Source organism: Rhamphochromis sp. 'chilingali' (genome assembly GCF_963969265.1).
Source record: "Rhamphochromis sp. 'chilingali' genome assembly, chromosome: 9".
Lineage (NCBI taxonomy): Eukaryota > Metazoa > Chordata > Actinopteri > Cichliformes > Cichlidae > Rhamphochromis > Rhamphochromis sp. 'chilingali'.
In genome coordinates, this window is record NC_137936.1 from 37,657,795 (window position 1) to 37,677,160 (window position 19,366).

Consider the following 19,366-nt stretch of genomic DNA (forward strand, 5'->3'; position numbering starts at 1 on the left):
GAAAGTCAATTATGGTCATGCTGTCTATTGATTTGCCTTTCCCACTACCGTAGTTAAAGTAGGCCCCATTTACTATGCTGCCCTAAGGTATTACCAGGCTCACACTTCAAGACTCATCATTGCACTTTGTATGCCCTTGCTGGATTTACTTCACTCAATAATCGAAGGATGAAGCATTGGTATACTTTTATATACAAAGCCATTGTAAGAATATTGCCATTATACAAGTTCATTGCCTACAACCTTTTGTTTTTCATTTTAATCAGGCCATCAGTTTTAACCATGCATTAATAACAGGACAGGAAAAAAAGAGAATCATCCGATGAATACAGATGAATATAAAGGTAGAATAATTATCTTGTTCCACATTTTTGTTCATGTTGTTCACAAGAAAAGTGAAAATGATTAGTGGTGCAAAAAGAAAAAGAACTACGAAATCTTGCTTCTTCCTGTCAGTTTTATCAGTTCTCATGAATGCCTACAGTTTCCTTGATAGAGGAGATGCTGCATCATGAAGATAATATGCTGTGAGTGCATAGATCAGTACAGCTCCTGACATACGGTCATTATTCCAAAGGCTGTCAGTTCTTGGAAGTCTGGCCTTCTGGATGACGGCCAGCTTGTTGTGAAATCTAATTGCCTGACAGGAAGTCTGTCGTTTAAAGTGAAAGTGAGAGTGGAGGTGAAATCTTTTTTTTCTTTTGTTTAAAGACTTCATAGCCTGGGTTGTAGTATCGTTCCTCTGTTTGACTTTTATAGAAGCAATTTTCATAAAGGTTTTTCCTCATTACTTCAGGTCAGATGAGGCTGTGAGGGAATGCGAAGAGAGACTGTGACATCGCTTTTTTAGTCTTTTAAAGATGCTAGTGTCAAAAAGAAACAAACAAAAAAAAATAACTCTTTGACTTTAAAGTCTGGGGGTAAGAGGGGTCCCTTCCATTTACCTCAGCTTTTGCCAAACATTTTTACAATAATCTGTCATGTCTGCTCATTAATCTCTCACCTGTCAGCGTTTCTGTGTACCTGTTATTAAACAAGTTCAGTCTAATGTTGCACCGGAAGTGTAATTATGCTTTACTACTTTAGGAGAATAGAAACGTGTTTTGGAGCGCGTCATTGCGCTGGGAGGAGTGGCTCCGAGCTCCTTTTTTTAAAAGATGCTGTAACGTTTGATCCTCAGAGGGTTTCTGCAGACATGGAGCTTCCACCACTTCTGATTCTGAGCTTCTGTTTCCTGACTTTGTCCGGACGGACGTTTGCTGCTGAATCCGGTAAGAAACTCACTGATTTAGACTGATCATGTGTGCAGGCGCAGTCACGTTTCACAGGAGCGGATGGAGCTTTTACGCTGCTCAGGCTGCTGCTGTAGTGGATGGATTACTGCGGCATGTACACCCGTGACATCAGCTTTTAACGTAGCCGCGTTTTAGAGTGAAATAATAAGACGACAGATTAATGTGCAGCATCTTCAACAATGAAACGAAACTTTTGTCTCTGTTGGTGATCAGTTTTTCGAGATACTCATTATTTCCTTTGAATATGTTATAAGGTGTATGTGTGGCGTCAGTGCGCTGCTTCCTGTTTTGTTTGTTATCTCAGGCTGGGTCTTGGTGCAGCCTCTGGGTTCACTCTGTCTGAAACAAGCGCTTCAGCTCCTTCAGCCTCCATTTAAACCAGTCACTCTCACTCTGTGGGGCTGTAGGTGGAACTGTGATGACAACAGGAAAATATGAAGGGGAACTTAACTGAACAAATGTGATTTTTGCGGTAAAAAAAAAACAAAAAAACAAACAAAACAAAAACAAAAAAGCTTTGCAATTGCAAATGGTATTTTTGTGATTTTTTTTCCTGAAAGATTTTTTTCTGAAATTAAACTTAATGCTTTTGTTATGTTCATAATGGATACAAACCAAGAATTACCTTTTTTTTTAGCTTCTGAAATGTAGCATGGCAAAGTTTCTACAACTCTGCTTTAAGCCACCTTCCTTCTGCTCGAATGTCCGTGACTGATATTTGACTTTCTTTCGATCCTCATCACTCTGTGTGTGAACACATGGTTTAATTCATGTACTGTTTTTCAGGGTCACCTGATACCAACATAACTGTGCAGGAAGATGATGATGTCATTTTACCCTGTTTATTCGTCTCCAGCGTGAACATTGAGTCAATGAAGTTTGACTGGAAGAAGAAAGGAACACTTCTTCAAAAGGAGGTGTTCCTGTATGATAACGGCAGCTATTACAATAATGGCCTCCACGGTCAAGATGAGCAGTTTAAAGGTCGAGTCTCACATTTTTCAAAAGAACTAAGGAATGGCAACGCCTCAATAAGAATAAATAAAACTCGGCTGGAGGACAGTGGACTATATACCTGTATTTTTCCAGACCTGCAGCCAGAAAGAAAAATCTTCCGCATTGAGCTTGTTGTTGGTGAGTGCTGTTACAACTCAGCTGATTATTTACAGATGAAACAGTCAGCATGCACATCTGGCAGGGCCTCAACCCTACAGCACACCTGTAGTAATATTTGCAATATTTGGTGAACAAACCTGAGACCTTCCCATGTGCATGCTGGTCCTGCACCTGTCCACTTACCAAGGATCTGAAGTTTCCATTGTTTTCAGTAAACAAAATAATTCTGTGTGAATGCAGCTATAAACACTTAATAAATAAATGTTCATTTTTAATTATATATGATAGACACAGCTGTTCAAATTGTTTTCTGACTGCGTGATTATAACACATCCACAATCAAAACCTGCCACTTGTTTAAATGTATCAGGATATGTGAAATGTGTGATTGTACCTTCTTTTTTTTAGTTCTTTTTTTTAGGAGAAAAATCTAATATAGCAGGATAACACCTCTGGATTTCTTTTCTTCAGTTTAATTTGACTGCCAAATTGATGAGACCACAGTCACCTCTAACATGTGTGTTTCTTTTTCCTTTCAGAGCCTGTATTAACTTGTTAGAGCCTCTCACAGTCATGTGCACTTCTGCATGTCTGTAACTACCAGAATAATCGTTTTAGTAATTTCTAAACCATAAATAGCTGAGACCTGCCTATTTCATCACTGTGAAGTAAAACCTTTGATATTTAATGTCATCTGTCAGTTTAACCTTTAGCTCTAACACAGATGATTTGTTTGAGGATTATACAGGAAATGACTGAAGCCTTGTTCATTTTAAGCTTTTACTTAATATATTAAATGCAGTTAATCAGTCATTATAAGGGCTAGGAGGCTGAAATTTACAGGATATCTTCTTTAATTTGTCTACTGTAAATGAGCCAAATTCCATGCCTATATATTGAAGTGGCTAAAAGATATTTCAGATATTAATTCAAAGTGCAAAGCAGAGAACTGATACCTAATTACTTCAAAACACCATACAAAACCCTCCAAAGTTAACAAAAAGAAGAATTAATTGGGTTTTCAAATATACTGCAAAATTATGCTCTTAATAATTAAAATGAAGATTTAAACATTAATTTTCATTTATTTAGGTCTTTTTCGACGGATAAAAATAGTTTTCTATTATATTTTTGTTCCATTTTAACAGCGAGACTAAGTAAAATAACTTCCATATATGGTCAGACAGGTGATTTTCCCGACATCAAACTAAGAGTGATTTCATTACGGTGACTTTCTATTGGATGACAGTAGCTGTCAATCAGCACCAATGTGACGACCTTAAAGACCGCTCTTCTCTGATTGGCTGAATGAATTAACGGTCCCGTGAGTGCGTCACTTTCAGTCGGAGAAAGTGCAGATTAGTTCATTTAGTTCGTGGGTGTTTCCAGATGTCAGAGATACCAACAGGGTTGGTTCAATTCTTTGTCAGTATTTTTAAATTGTCTTTAACTTTGCTGTTTAAAAGTTTGCGCTAGACCGTTTAAAACCTAAAAAGAGAATACATTTATTTTTCCCCAGGTCATTTTTAGTCCCGGTTCATTTTACATGATTTGAAGTTAATCGGTGGAGTGTTGTTCTTTAAAAGGATCTCCCGTATGACTTTAAAAGTCTGTTTTGGACAAATGCAGAACTCTTAAAAGGGCCGCGGTAGGCTATCAGTAAAGTTACTCAACTGCTTATTGTCGTAAATTAAGACCTTACAACTATAAGCGTCGTAAATTATTTTTCGAGATTCACGAATCTGTTGAAAAATGAACAGCTGAGCTTTTAAATGACGTTTAATATGCCAGTGTCGATGTTTCCGATCAACATGAAAATATACAGTATTTTTGTTTATTAATTTTTAAATGCAAACATGGGTCGCATACAACCTCTGCGTTTCAAAAGGTTAAAGGTCCGAAATGTCACCGGTGAGTCTTGTTTGTGACGATGTCCCCGATTTACATTCTCCTCTCATTCGTTTACATTCTTCTCTCTGTATATGTGAACGTATCCGATATAGACAGTCATGTTAAAAAGTAGACAGTTAATTATAAGTGCTGTGGTTTAGGAAATAATTAAAAACAAGCCTCTGGTCCTTAGCAGATCTTCAAGATAAGTAAATACAAACTGAGATGAACAACAGTAACACACAAGACAAAAAGCAGAAGCAGCTTGTGAAAAACCACGTTTGGCAACTGTAACCTGAATTTATTTTCTCTATGAGTTTAATCTCACATCATTGCAGGAATTTTAGAATGTTGGTTCAGTTCATTGAAGTTTGTTGGCATTTCTTTATGTTACTCTGTTTGTGTCGGGGGGACAAATTTTTGCGCAGTGTGTTTTGGAGTTTGAAAGCCACAGAGACACGGTGTTTAGAAGAAATGCGTCTCAGCTCACAACAGGTTTTCGCTTAGGCAGCAGCTGTAGGCTACTTCTTTCCTGGATCGGCTGGAGCTTTCTTTAGGCGCCTTCCCAGCTTTGACAAATGTCTAGCTGGGATAACCAAATTTACTCAGGGCCTTCTTGATGTGATGTTCTTCTGCTCAGTCTTGACTGAGAGGTCTTAAATGTACAGTATAGAAAATCTTACCACGGAATGTCAGATCGCATTTAAATGAATTCTATTTTCTTACCTAATCTAATCCCAGCTACAGTGGTGATTGTATAGGACAAATACATAATAATAATTTTTTTAAAAAGACTTACTTTTTTGTTGTTTAAACTCCATGTGTAGCTTTCTCTAATGAAAATGCTGCTTGCAAATAAAATTTTTAGGAGGTGAAATCAGTTTTTTGTCAAAGAAAAACAAGTATTGGACAGCTGATATGCTGTCTTTGGCTTTCCCCAAATGTGGTGCTGTGAATTATTATCAAACATCTCCACTTTGGTGTCATCTGTCCACAGGACATTGTTGCAGAAGTATTTTGGTTTATATAGCTTTGCAAACCTAAGCCGTGCTGCCATACAATGAGAAAACAGACTTTCTTCTAGCAGTTCTTACGAACAAGCCATACTTGTTCAGTCTTTTTCTAATTATACTTTGCATGAACTTGGGATGGGCAGCACGGTGGCACGGTGGTTAGCACTGTTGCCGCACAGCAAGAAGGTCCTGAGTTCAATTCCACCATCAGGCCGGGGTCTTTCTGTGTGGAGTTTGCATGTTCTCCCCGTGTTTGTGTGGGTTCCCTCCGGGTACTCTGGCTTCCTCCTCCCATCTTGTGGGGATAGGTTACTTGGTTAATCCAAATTGCCCATAGATGTGAGTGCGAATGGTTGTCTGTCCCTGTGTGCTGGCCCTGCGACAGACTGGTGACCTGTCCAGGGTGTACCCTGCCTCTTGCCCTATGACAGCTGGAATAGGCTCCAGCGCCCCCTGCGATCCTGAAAAAGGATAAGCGGATGCATGGATGAACTTGGGATGAATTTTCTGGGATGTCCACCTCTGGAAAGATTGACATCTGGCTTGTTTGACACCCACAAGTGTATGGTCACAGTTTTTGATGTAAAAGATCTGATTTTATGGTGGTATTGCACTTTTCATTTAGAGTTATGGAGAATGTAATTGCGTGGCTTTGCCACAAGGGGGAGATAGGGGTGAGTGCGATAGGCCGTTGCAACACTTCTCTGCCTCAGACGAGGAAGAGTCTGCAGACCGAACGCAACTGATGTCTCCTGTCTCTGCTTTTCTGTTAATAAAAAACAAAACAGGTTAATAGTTCAAGTTTGCTCACTGCAATGCACATACAAAGGCAAGAAACCCTTTTCTGTCCAAGTTTAAAGTTCACGAATGTTGTGAGAGAGTGTGTTTTCACAGATTGAGAGAAAGCTAACTATACCGCCATTTGTAATGGAAGCCGCGATTCCACTGTTAGCTTAAATAGGCAGCTGGTCTTATTACCTGTTTTATTTTGTGACAAACGCAGCTCTTAAGACGCTTCTTTTACCCTGACATTATTGGAAGTTACAGTTGATTAGGACCTACCCAGTTCTTATGTGTCAAATGTAAATAGTCTGATGTATACTGTTTGTGGATGATTGTGAACTGTTTGTGAGCAATGGAAGAATATTTTTGTTTATTGGTTACAAATGTAATATGTTGTTTGAATCTGTTGAAATATAAAGAATGCATAATGGTATATAAGCGGGTTAATTGCAGTGTTAGTGGAGCTGCACAGAAATGGTTTTGATGCTGAACAGCAGTAGAATATGGTTACAGATTTATTGTAAATAAGGACACTCATATACAATGATTATTTTATAAATTTATTCTTGCGAGAATGCGAGGTAACCAAAAGGGTTTGAGCTATGGACCTGATTGAATGTGTTTTTGTTGTTAAAAGGGAAATGGGTGTGTCTAAATGAAAAGAAAAGTAACTGTTTAATTCTGTTACTAAACCAGACGAGGAAGAGCCTGCAGACCGAACGTAACTGATGTCTCCTGTCTCTGCTTTTCTGTTTAAAAAAAAAAACAGTTTAAAAACAGACCCCATCGAAGGCCTGTAACACTTGAATGTTTTCCATTTTAAAAATGATAGATTTCAAACTGCTTGTAATGCCCTTTAACCCTTCCTAGATTGATGTGAGCAACAGTTTCTCCTCTAAGATTATTACTGCCGTCTTTCCCCCTTGACACGTGTTAACACACATCAACTCCAGAGCTGCAAATAGCCAAAACTTCTGGTATTATAGAGGACCTCACACTTAGCGATGATCAATTAATCAAATGCAACTGATTATCAGCAACTGGCTGCTACCTACCGTCTAAGTTCTTGTAGAAGCAGTAAGGGTTTACTATGTAACATGTCACGTTATTGTTAATCTGATTATTTTATTTTAATAATTTTAGAACCTGTGTGGACCAGATTATTTTTTATTATGTCCTGATATGCATAACCTCACAACTGACAAAGGGTAAATTTTGTTTTTACAATAGCTGTAGCTATATTTGTTCATTATTTAGATTTTAGTGTTTGTTTGTTTTTTGTATTGTTTATGTTGTTTTTGCTGGTGGTTATGTAAACTAGCTGCTCTAACAGCAGTTTTTTCTTTCTCTGGAAGATTTTTTCCAAACTCATAAATTACAACTCTTGTTTGTAGTAAAAACTGTACAGTGATCTTAAATCATGCTGGAGTTATTATTAAGTTTTTACTGTTCTTTTCTTTGCTCTTAAACACATTGTAATCCACTTGTATGCTTTGAAACATTTGAGTATTCAATTTTATTCTATTTATGTAGTGCCCCACACAACAGTCGTGTCAAGATCCTTAATATTACAATTTCATAGTCTTAGATTGCTAACATTGTATGTTTGTTGTCTGTGATGTGTTCACAGGTGCTTCTCCAAAGCCATATGTCACAATACTTAAAAATAAAGGGCAGCTGCAATGTGAAGTTCCAGGTGCTTATTTTGAACCTACAGTTCAGTGGTGGGACAGTGATAACAAAACTCTTCCTTCTAAGACGCTAAAGGACCAAAAAGAAAATGGTCTCTTCTACGTCATCATCCAAAGTACTTCCCCTAAGCCTGACTGCTATCGCTGTGTAACCACACAGATGGACATCTGGCATCGGATTTCTTCAGAGATCTGTGTGCATGAAGGTAAGGGATATATTATTCTTCTAATATTCTATATTTAGAAAATATATTAACAAAAGTGAAGAGAGGAGCACCATTAGCTTCGATGATGGCATTTTGATGAGCTGATGCAATGTCACTGCTTTTAAAGCCATCCAGAGTTTGCTTAATCTTTTGCCATAATCATGTCTTGATGATGGAAGAGTCAAGTCTACTCCCCAAAAGTTGATTCTGTTCATCTGGACGTAGTTTTTTCAGTGGGAGAAATGTTTCGTCACTCATCCAGGTGACGTCTTCAGTCTCAGCTGATGCAGGTTTCCCCAATCTTATAAACAGTACATTTGGACAATGACTGAATCTAGTCCACTGAAGGAACAATGGGCTGTGAAGTCAGTTCCTTGATCATTAATATGCAAATTCTCATGAGTCCCATTCACAGAGAGTTGGGGAATGGCTGCAATCACAGCATTGTAAGATGGTGACAGATGTACCCTTAGGCCCCCTCCTCGATTCAGAGATGGTCTTTCCCTTTTCACGTAAATGACCTCCTTGACTCCGCGCTCAAACCAGCGTTCCTCCCTGTCCAGGATGTTACATCCTCATCATTGAAAGAGTGTCCACTGGCCTGTAGGTGAGAATAGACTGCAGAGTCCTGGCCTGATGAAGTAGCTCTTCTGTGTTGTGCCATCCGCTTCGCCAGAGGTTGTTTGGTTCCCCCGATGTATAAATCCTGCCAATCCTCCTGCACTTAACAGCGTACACTATGTTACTCTGTTTGTGTCAGGGGACCCGATCCTTGGGGTGGACTAATTTTTGCGCAGCGTGTTTTGGGGTGTAAAAACCACAGATACCCGGTGTTTAGGAAAAATGTGTCTCAACTGCTCCGATACTCCTGACACATATGGGATCACTACAGGTTTTCTCTTAGGCAGCGGTTGTCCTTCTGTCCTGGATCATCTGCAGCTTTCTCTAGGTGCCTTCCCAGCTTTGACAAAAGTCCAGCTGGTATAACCACATCTACTCAGGGCCTTCTTGATGTGATGTTCTTCTGCCTCCTTGGCCGCTGTGTCAGTGGAGATGGTGTTCACTCTGTGTTGTAGAGTCCTGATGACACCCAGTTTGTGCTCCAGTGGATGATGAGAGTCAAACCTTAAATACTGATCCGTATACGTAGGTTTACGGTTCACGTCAGCTTTTAGATGTCCCCCATTACTGATGGAAATCTCACAGTCTAAGAAGGCTAACCTGCCACTGTTCATATCCTTCCTGGTGAATTTGATGTGTCGGTCCACCGAGTTAATGTGATCCATGAATTGTGGTACGTCCTGAGATTTAATTTTCACCCAGGTGTCATCCAAATACCTGAACCAATGGCTTGGTGGTGTTCCAGGATAGGATAGCGAAACCCTCTTTTTCACTTCTTCCATGTACAAACTGGCCACGATGGGGGAAACTGGGAAGCCCATGGCACACCCACGTTTCTGCCTGTGGAACTGACCCTTGTATGTGAAGTAGGTGGAATGAAGACACAGTTCCAAAAGTGAACACACTTGGTTGATGCTGAAAGTGGTCCTGTTGCTGAGGTTGGTGTCATCCTGTAATCTCTTACGGACTACCTCCAACACTTCTGTGACTGGGATGCAAGTGAAGAGAGATGTAACGTCGTACGAGACCATGGTTTCATCTGCCTCCATGATGACATCTCTCACCTTCTCAACAAAATCCAAAGTGTTCTGGATGTGGTGTTCAGAGCTGCCCACCAGCGGGTTGAGGATTGAAGCCAGAAACTTGGAGATGTTATAGGTGACAGAGTTGATCATGCAGACAATCGATCTTAAAGGTGCACCCTGTTTATGTATTTTCGGTAAACCATACAGACTTGGTGTAGATTCCCCTGGGTATAGCCTGTGATATGAGGTCCGGCCAATAGCCTTGTCTTGTTCTAACTGCTTCAGACAGTCTATCCTTCCTGTAGCCACTTCCTGGGTCTCGTTTCAGGGGCTCATAAGTATTTTGTCACTGAGCAATGACAAAATTTTCTCATGACAGTCTTTCTGGTTTAGCAAATCTGTGCACCTACCCTTGTCTGCCGGAAGGATGATAATGTTGTTGTCATTACTAAGGGATGTGAGTGCCTTCCTCTCCCCCATGCTGATGTTGGAGGCTGAATTTACTATTTATACAGTTGAGGAAACCTGCAGTCAGCTGAGACTAAAGAAGTCGCTTGGATTAGTGGCTTTAGCTCAGGCGGTAGAGCAGATCAGCTGCTGATTGGAAGGTTGGCGATTCAATCCCTGGCTCTCCTAGTTTGCATGCCAAATATCCTTGGGCAAGATACTAACCGACTTGTTCTCATTTATACACATTCATATCTCTGATATGAATGTGTATAAATGACAGTTAGAAAGCACTGAAAGTATAGATAACAGTGCTTGTGTGTGAATGGGTGTGTATTGCTGAATGTGACGTGTTGTATAGAGTGCTTTGAGTACTCCAGGAGAGTAGAAAAGCACTATATGTGAATCAGTCCATCTACCATTAGTGACTAAATGTTTCCCTCACTGAAAACGCTACTTTCAGATGAACAGAATCAACTTTTTGGGATTTACTTACCTGGATGATTGAGCATGCATCAAGAAGTCAAGCCTACTCCATAAAGTCTTGTCCAGCACATTTCAGAAATTCTCACAGGGGTGAAGGCCTGGATTCTTTTAAGAGGCCATTTCTGTTTTGCTTTGCTCAAGCTTTCATGTATTTACAGTAGTGTTATTTTAATCTGTGCTGCTTTTATCTACAATGTATGTAAACAGACCAGTGTGATGCCACTTTGGAAATCCAATCCTGTTTTAGAGCATGTGTAAACCAAAAAAGTAAGTCTGGGAAACAGATGGAAGGTTAAAGGTTAAAACTGAGATGAGCTACATGTGAAATATAGTTAAAGAAAAAGACCAAAAGTAGAAGATCTAATTATTATTTTAAATTAAGCACGTTATTTGCCAACAACTTTTCAAAACTTTTTTGTTTTTGAATGCAAACCTTATTTTTTTAAATGGAAAAAAAAAGAATGTTTATTATCATTTTAATACCAGAGAAACACCAATTTGTTAAGAAATTAACAATAAACTTTATTGAAAAACTGTTTGATTGTACTTTGTTTATTTGTCTAGTTGTTTAGTGTATGTCAACACTGATACAACTGTTAGGGTACTTCAAATATAGATTGCAGTGAATTATAATCCATGTGGAACTTTATGATATTTTGGAGTTTTGTTTGAGAAAATTTTCTCTACCTAGAATTTCTTAAATTTTAATTAAATACCCCAGGTCTAGCGACTTCAGTAGTAGAGCTCGTCAGCCTCTGAGGAGTGGTGATATAAATATTACTTCGTTTTTATTGTGTTTAAATATCAAGAACAATGAAACTAGTTAAAAGGCAAGAAAAAAAACTACTGATAATGTGACATTCATATTTTGTAAGTATCTGCAAATCCATCTGCATCATGCTTACATAAAGTTAGTGAGAACCCAGATTGTCGTTAGAAATGATTGTATGTTGACTCCAGCCCAGCAGCCAGAGCCTAAACTTTTCTTTTTTTTTCCTCTGTCCCGTTTGGTTCTTTTGCCATCAAAATTATTGTCAAGAAAGATGCCCAACGGATTTACTATACCAAGTGGACCATCCCAGCCTTGCCGTATTGGTCCATTTGATTGACCTTTGTTTTTATTGTTTATTTATTTTATTTTATTTTATGTTCAGTTGTTACAGACAGGACAGACATGACTGGGGAAGGGAAAGGGAGAAAGAAAGAGAGAGAGGGAAAGAAAACCAGCTGGGAAGAGGAACGGTGATAAAGGGCACACAAAAAAAGGTGGGAGGGGGGGCAAAAAGTACATATATGTATATATATATGTACACGCATATACATGTGTATATAACAGTAAATACTACATATTGAATATTATTTTGTAGCAGATAAGATCGACAGCGCACAGTGTGCTTTGAGGTAGCAGCCAAGAAAGGTTTAGTTTGTGTCTGTGAGCACCCGTGTGTACACCTGTGGGCATGAGCGCGGTTGTATTTAAAAGGTTCCTTCATGTAATGATCTACTAGAGAAGGGGTGGGCAACTCCAGGTCTCGAGGGCCGGTGTCCTGCAGGTTTTAGATGTGTCCTTGGTTCAACACAGGTGATTCAAATTGCCTCACCCCACCCCCTATAGGGGCCCAACCGAGCCACAGGCGCCAGGCCCCGACAAGCAGCCACCGGGAGTGAGCCGGTGCATACTTAAACTTCAACACCAAAATTGTCATGACCAGTCAAGCTTGTAGGACTGTGAGTCCAGTCCAGTCTACCAGTCCAAGGTACCTGTAGCTATCCACAGCCTCAATGTCCATGCCTTGGATGCTTAGTGGTTGCAGTGGAGGATGTTTGTGTTTACCACCAGCTCCTTGGTTTTTCTAGTGTTGATCTGGAGGTAGTTCTGCTGGCACCAGTCCACAAAACCATGGGTCAGTCCTCTGTACTCCTTGTCGTCCCCATCAGTGATGAGGCCGACTATTGCTGAGTTGTCAGATAACTTCCGCAGGAAACACTGGGTGGAGTTGTGGGAGAAGTCTGCAGTGTAGATGTTGAAGAGGAACGGAGCCCGAACCTTTCCCTGTGGGGACCCCGTATTGTAGACAACCCTGTCCGACACACAGCCCTGAGTTCTCACATACTTTGGTCCGTCGGTGAGGTAGTCCAGAATCCATGTAGTGAGGTGATGGTCCTGAGCTCTATAGCCTGTCCTTCAAAACCATGGGCAGAATTGTGTTGAAGGCACTGGAGAAATCAAAGAACATGATTCTCACAGTGTTCCCAGCAGTCTCCAGGTGAGAGACCTGGTTTACAAATTTGCTGTCAGCTTTGTGGTAAACCTTAAAAAATCTCCTGTGTTTCCGCATTAGAATGGGATTTGTTTCAGTGTGACAGCAGCTTCAGGTTTATAATTTTAACTGGTAATCATGTCACAGTGCTTCTTAAACCAACTGAAGTAATTTAAGTTGAATGAATTATTTTCTTTCAGGGATAAAGAAGGAAAGCAATGCTTTACTTTTTACACTGAACACAACAGTATACAGATTTTAAATGAAAATATTTTATACCATATGATAGCCACAAATCTTTTTAGTGGCTTTTGCAATAGCATTTCTTCATTGCTTCATTAGACCAAAGACAAGTAGCGATTGTTAAGAAACTGTTTTTAAAAAGTCATCAGTGTCATCCAAAGTGTTGTTTGACCACACATTTCACTACAGATAATTTTAATTATATTATTTTGTTTCTGCTTTATTTGGTTCATTTCCTTTGCAAGTTTTACTTTGTTGAGCTGTTTTGTTTTATTTTTACTAGATTATTTTTTATACTTCATTTAAGCTTTTATATTATTAGTTGTGTTTAGGTTTTAGCTGATCTAACAGGATTTGTTCTGTATGTTATACTCACAGGTGCATCTTTCTTAAGGATGTTTAGGATATGGGCAGGAGTGACCTTATACCGTATGTATTTGTAGGAGTTTCCCTGTAAGGAGGAAATATTAAGGCCTGTGATTCTTTAGATGTTAAGGGTTCTTCTGTGACCTTCTGGATGAGTCATCAGTGCACTCTTGGAGTAGTTTTGGTCGGCCACCCACTCCTAGGAAGTGGATGGTCACCAGTGTTCCAGGTTTTCTCCATGTGTGTATAATGGATCTCACTGTGGTTTGCTGGAGCCCCAAAGTTTTATACATTGTTTTGTAACCTTTCGAGAGACTGATAGATGTCAGTGACATCGTTTCTCAGTGGTTTCTTTAGATTGTGGCATGACGTGGTGCTTTTTGAGATCTTTAACCCTGCTTTGTCAGACAGGTTCTGTGTAGGTGATGCCAGAAGATTAAATATAAAATAAAAACAAGAATAAAATACATAAAAAACATAGAAACATACATAAAGAAAACATACATAAAAAAATACATAAAAAAGTATATCCTAACACTCTCCCCCAGTGCAGAGAGTCATTTGTTGGCAGTGCAGCAGGCGGTCATTACACTGACAGATTTGTATTCCTTGTTTTCTGCAATCATTTGTCTGAAGAGATTCACTTTAATGATGTGTGTATCTAAGAAGCTCAGGGTGGAGGAAACCTCGATTACAGACAGACTCACACATGTTGTCAGATGTGAGTCTCAGTAAAAGGAAAGCAGGAGTCTGTGAGCAGCAGCACAGATTCAAACATCCTTCATACAAGACAAAACTCCAACATCATCTTTACAGCTGAGAGCAGAACCAGAACCAGCCTGTGAGCTGTGGAGACGAGCAGGAGGAAACAGGAAGAAAACCTGCTGTTTGTTCCTGACATGCAGTCACAGTCTGAGTTACACAAATGTTTTCTCTTCTGTTCCAGAACCAAACACTGGATGGAAGATTGTAGCTGGTGTTGCTGTTGGTGTTGCTGTTGTTGTTGTAGTTGTGGTTCTTGTCAGGTGTTACATCAAGAAAAAAAGAGGTAAGTTTAATATATTTATGAACATTCTCGTATTTTTGTGTGACTGTCATGTTTACAATCTTGCTTTTTTCACTTTCTCTTTTAATATATTAATGAAACAAACTGAAATGAACTAACGCTTATTGTGAGGAAAGAGGAGGAACACTGCAGAGGCTGATGAAGATGGTTAAACAGCAAACATCATGATTTATTCATAAAGACAGTTTAGCGTTTTGTCATGTAATCATAATAACATTGGGTGAATTTGCCCGCTGTAGTTAGGTTGCCATATTGGCAAGTATAATTGAAACATACTCATGTGTCATCGTGCACGCCACTACTTAAATTCGCAGCACTACATTTCTGCTCAGTTATGACTTTTTAACACAGTTTTGCTTTCCAATCTGCAGGAGTCCTCTGAACCCTCAGCCCAGGAACGGAAACTCAATGCTGATCAAAGTGAACCTGTGTGAAGCAAGGGTGTAAATTTGGCATGGACGGAAGGGACATGTCCCCACCAATATCCAGCGATTATTTAATTGTCCCCACCAACAATTTGATCTTTTCGAGTAAAGAAAAACAAAACCGAAAGAAAGAAAAAAAAACCCGATCTGTCAGTGTCTCATTCGCCCAGCGGTGCAGAAAGAGTTAAATTACGTTCTCTACTGGAGTCCTACGTCATGTGACAAATATGGCCAATGTGATTGGCTGTGCCTTTCAGGGAGCTCTGTTTAGTTTTAGCAGCGGCAAGGCTGCGCTGCAAGGAGGAAAGGAGGACGGCAGCAAAAAGGAAGAACCTGGATATAAGAAAGTGTTTTTCAAAGAAACCTGTAAGTCACTTAAAGTCAAGTTCACTCATAAAATGTGTCCGTCATAATAACGTTACAGGCTATGCTAGGCTATACATGCCAACCCTCCCGATTTTTCCGGGAGAATCCCAAATTTCAGTGCCCCTCCCGAAAATCTCCCGGATCCACCATTCTCCCAATTTTCACCCGGACAACAAAATTGAAAAACCATATGGTTTCCAACAATGGCTACTACTACTGCAGCTACTTAGTTTTAATATTACTCTTATTACTCTTTCTGGGTCGCAAAATAAACTTTTAACATATTTTCAGGCGAGAATGTAGCTGTGTAAACTTCAAATATCTGAGCCAAAAAGTGATTTCCAATGTTTCCGTGTGCTTCTTATGTGTAATATCTTTACGTATGTTGCTAAATAGACTTTGGTGAACAGGTATTACAAAGGTGTTATATATAAAATTACAAAATCACCTGTTTCTCAAGTATCTTTGTAAATGTGTTATTGTACTTACATTATAATCAATCAGCTCCCTTTTGTCCACTTAAAATATGTTTACAGAACTATTGTTGCATTTGTTGCAATTTCAGCTGTCCTCTAGGCCAGATTACTCTTAAAAGAGACATTTTTAAAGTCAACAATATTTTTTTTTAACTGCATAAATAAAGGATACATAAAAGTCACTGCCAAAAACTGAATGCAGCTTCTACCTCATTACAGGAAAATTGTTTGTTGCTCAAGATGACTTGATATCATTCATGAGGGATACATTTGACATATGTTTCACATATTATAGACCAACAAGTTATTTATAGCAGTTTAAATACAAGCAGTCAGTTTTTGGTAAATACCGGAAATCAGTTTTTGGCAGACAGTCACTTTTTGGCACAACACCGGGTCCTCAGGAAGATGCAGCGTCTGAATGTGGACACCCCTGGCCTGTTTCCAGCCGGACAGTAATAACGGTGACATGTAACTTATTATATACATACATATATATATATATATATATATATATATATATATATATATATATATATATATATATATATATATATATAACAACACCCAGCACGCCCCTGCGGGCGGTTTATCCTTCAAGCTCGGGTCCTCTACCAGAGGCCTGGGAGCTTGAGGGTCCTGCGCAGTATCTTAGCTGTTCCCAGGACTGCGCTCTTCTGGACAGAGATCTCCGATGTTATTCCCGGGATCTGCTGGAGCCACTCGCCTAGCTTGGGAGTCACCGCACCTAGTGCTCCAATTACCACGGGGACCACCATTACCTTCACCCTCCACATCCTCTCGAGCTCTTCTCTGAGCCCTTGGTATTTCTCCAGCTTCTCGTGTTCCTTCTTCCTGATATTGCTGTCATTCGGAACCGCTACATCGATCACTACGGCCGTCTTCTTCTGTTTGTCTACCACCACTATGTCCGGTTGGTTAGCCACCACCATTTTGTCCGTCTGTATCTGGAAGTCCCACAGGATCTTAGCTCGGTCATTCTCCACCACCCTTGGGGGCATCTCCCATCTTGACCTCGGGACTTCCAGGTTATACTCGGCACAGATGTTCCTGTACACTATGCCGGCCACTTGGTTATGGCGTTCCATGTATGCCTTGCCTGCTAGCATCTTGCACCCTGCTGTTATGTGCTGGATTGTCTCTGGGGCATCTTTACACAGCCTGCACCTGGGGTCTTGCCTGGTGTGATAGACCCCAGCCTCTATGGATCTTGTACTCAGAGCTTGTTCTTGTGCTGCCATGATTAGTGCCTCTGTGCTGTCTTTCAGTCCAGCTTTGTCCAGCCACTGGTAGGATTTCTGGATATCAGCCACCTCCTCTATCTGCCGGTGGTACATACCGTGCAGGGGCCTGTCCTTCCATGATGGTTCCTCGTCTCCCTCCTCTTTCTTGGGTTTCTGCTGCCTGAGGTATTCACTGAGCACTCGGTCAGTTGGGGCCATCTTCCCAATGTATTCTTGGATGTTCGTTGTCTCATCCTGGACTGTGGTGCTGACACTCACCAGTCCCCGGCCCCCTTCCTTCCGCTTAGCGTACAGCCTCAGGGTGCTGGACTTGGGGTGAAACCCTCCATGCATGGTAAGGAGCTTTCTTGTCTTTATGTCAGTGGCTTCTATCAGAGGTGGGACCAAGTCATTGTTTTGCAAGTCTCAAGTAAGTCTCAAGTCTTTATCCTCAAGTCTCAAGTCAAGTCTCAAGTAATGTCAGGCAAGTCAGAGTCGAGTCTCAAGTCACTGGTGTAAAAGTCCGAGTCAAGTCACAAGTCTGAAACTTTGAATTTCAAGTCCTTTCGAGTCTTTAAAAAAAAAAAACGAAAAAATAATGTTGCAGTTATGCTAAATGTAAATATTAGACCATGTAATTTTAAAATCTGTGTTTTTCTCAACACATGACAAAATAGTGAACTTAGAAAATATACACAAATTGTGAAATTGCACCTCTTTAAAATGCAGCTCAATTAAACCTAGCTCCTAGAATAATTTTCACCGACAGTTCTGAGATAAGCTGCATGTTATTCTTGGATGCGGTTATAGGACCGGCTTTAAAATCGCATGACAAAAATATCATACATATTAAAAAAAACTGCATCACCAACGTAGCCTGGACAACATTTGCTAGTTAGATGAAGTCAGCTATCTCATCTTAGCATATTTATATGCATATTTATAATTATACGGTTCTTGGAGTGAGTGCATACACTCATGAAGTTTAGTAACTTCAGGTCACTGCAACAAGCCCAGGTACAGTTTACCGACGGATGGGTGCAGGACCTTGAAATGCACCGTGTAGAACGAAAGACCATCGTACGTATCATAAGTTTACCAGTCTCACAAACTGTCGTCATAAATACACATTCCTTAACCGTTTATTAATAGGATCTTTGAGCTCAACGGTAATTAATTAGTAGTGGAAATAATTTCTGGTACGCGTTACAGAAATGTAGCAGTGACAATAATACTGTATGCTGTAATCGTACTGGGCAATTGGTGATACAAAACAACTGTTTTATCCTGTGAATAAAAGTATATGTTTTTGTCAATGTACCATAATAACAGAGGCGAAACGCAATATTGTGTCAGGACAATTCACTATTTATGCACAATAAACACAATAAATAAAGGAGCATAGCGCGACAATTTCTGTTCAGCGTCAGACTTGCTTGTAACCTATATCACCAATTATGTTAAGAAAAATGACGTATTAACTACTAAAAAACACTGACCTTCGTGTAAATGCTTGGAGCAGACTAACCTGTGAGCTGGAGTGTTCTGGGACGTTATATTTGATCTTTGAATGGCTGCAATCCAGGCCATCCGTCGCGTCTTTGTTACTTCGGAAACATGGCTTGAACAATTTCTCTTCAACGACGTAATCCGATAACAACCGATCTCTTTACCCGTCGGCTTCCCGTGGCTGTCATGCGACCGGCTATTGCAGTTAATAATACAACGGCTTCTTGACATTTTTGTGTTTCTTTTTATCGCTGTATAACTGATTTTAATTGAAAGCCTGCGTGCGCTAGTACCGCTTGCCACGAGTTCCCAGAATCCTTTGCGGTTCTACCCGTGAATGACGTCACATTTTCAATCTCTATATAATATGCATGTTAAATTTTATATTTGGGGTAAAATATCAAGTCTTTTCAAGTAAACCGGTTCAAGTCCAATTCAAGTCCCAAGTCATTGGTGTAAAAGTCCAAGTCAAGTCACAAGTCTTAGAACATTTTTTCAAGTCAAGTCTAAAATCATAAAATTAATGACTCGAGTCTGACTCGAGTCCAAGTCATGTGACTCGAGTCCACACCTCTGGCTTCTATCTCCTCCTTTGGCCAGCCTATTACCCCAGCAGGGTACCTGATCACGGGCAGGGCGTACGTGTTGATGGCCCGGATCTTGTTCTTACCATTCAGCTGACTCCTCAGGACTTGCCTGACCCTCTGCAGGTACTTGGTGGTTGCAGCCTTTCTAGCGGCCTCTTCATGGTTCCCATTTGCCTGCGGGATCCCCAGGTATTTGTAACTGTCCTCTATGTCTGCAATGTTGCCTTCTGGTAGTTCAATCCCCTCAGTT

General features: G+C 40.1%; 1 protein-coding gene across 1 annotated transcript; it reads left to right on the forward strand.

The window, feature by feature from the left end:
- The first annotated feature begins 1,168 nt into the window (after positions 1–1,168).
- LOC308402514 (butyrophilin subfamily 1 member A1-like) lies at positions 1,169–16,153 on the forward strand. Its single transcript, XM_080891415.1, has 5 exons — positions 1,169–1,271; positions 2,082–2,429; positions 7,728–7,994; positions 14,390–14,491; positions 14,881–16,153. The coding sequence occupies exons 1-5, from the start codon at positions 1,196–1,198 to the stop codon at positions 14,889–14,891; spliced, it is 804 nt and encodes a 267-aa protein (XP_080747541.1). The 5' UTR covers positions 1,169–1,195; the 3' UTR covers positions 14,892–16,153.
- The last annotated feature ends 3,213 nt before the right edge of the window (positions 16,154–19,366 follow it).

Coding starts and splice junctions, on each gene's coding strand:
- LOC308402514 (XM_080891415.1), top strand. CDS start 1,196: ATGGAGCTTCCACCACTTCTGATTCTGAGCTTCTGTTTCCTGACTTTG. Junction 2,430..7,727: donor CCGCATTGAGCTTGTTGTTG/GTGAGTGCTGTT, acceptor ATGTGTTCACAG/GTGCTTCTCCAAAGCCATAT. Junction 7,995..14,389: donor AGAGATCTGTGTGCATGAAG/GTAAGGGATATA, acceptor CTTCTGTTCCAG/AACCAAACACTGGATGGAAG.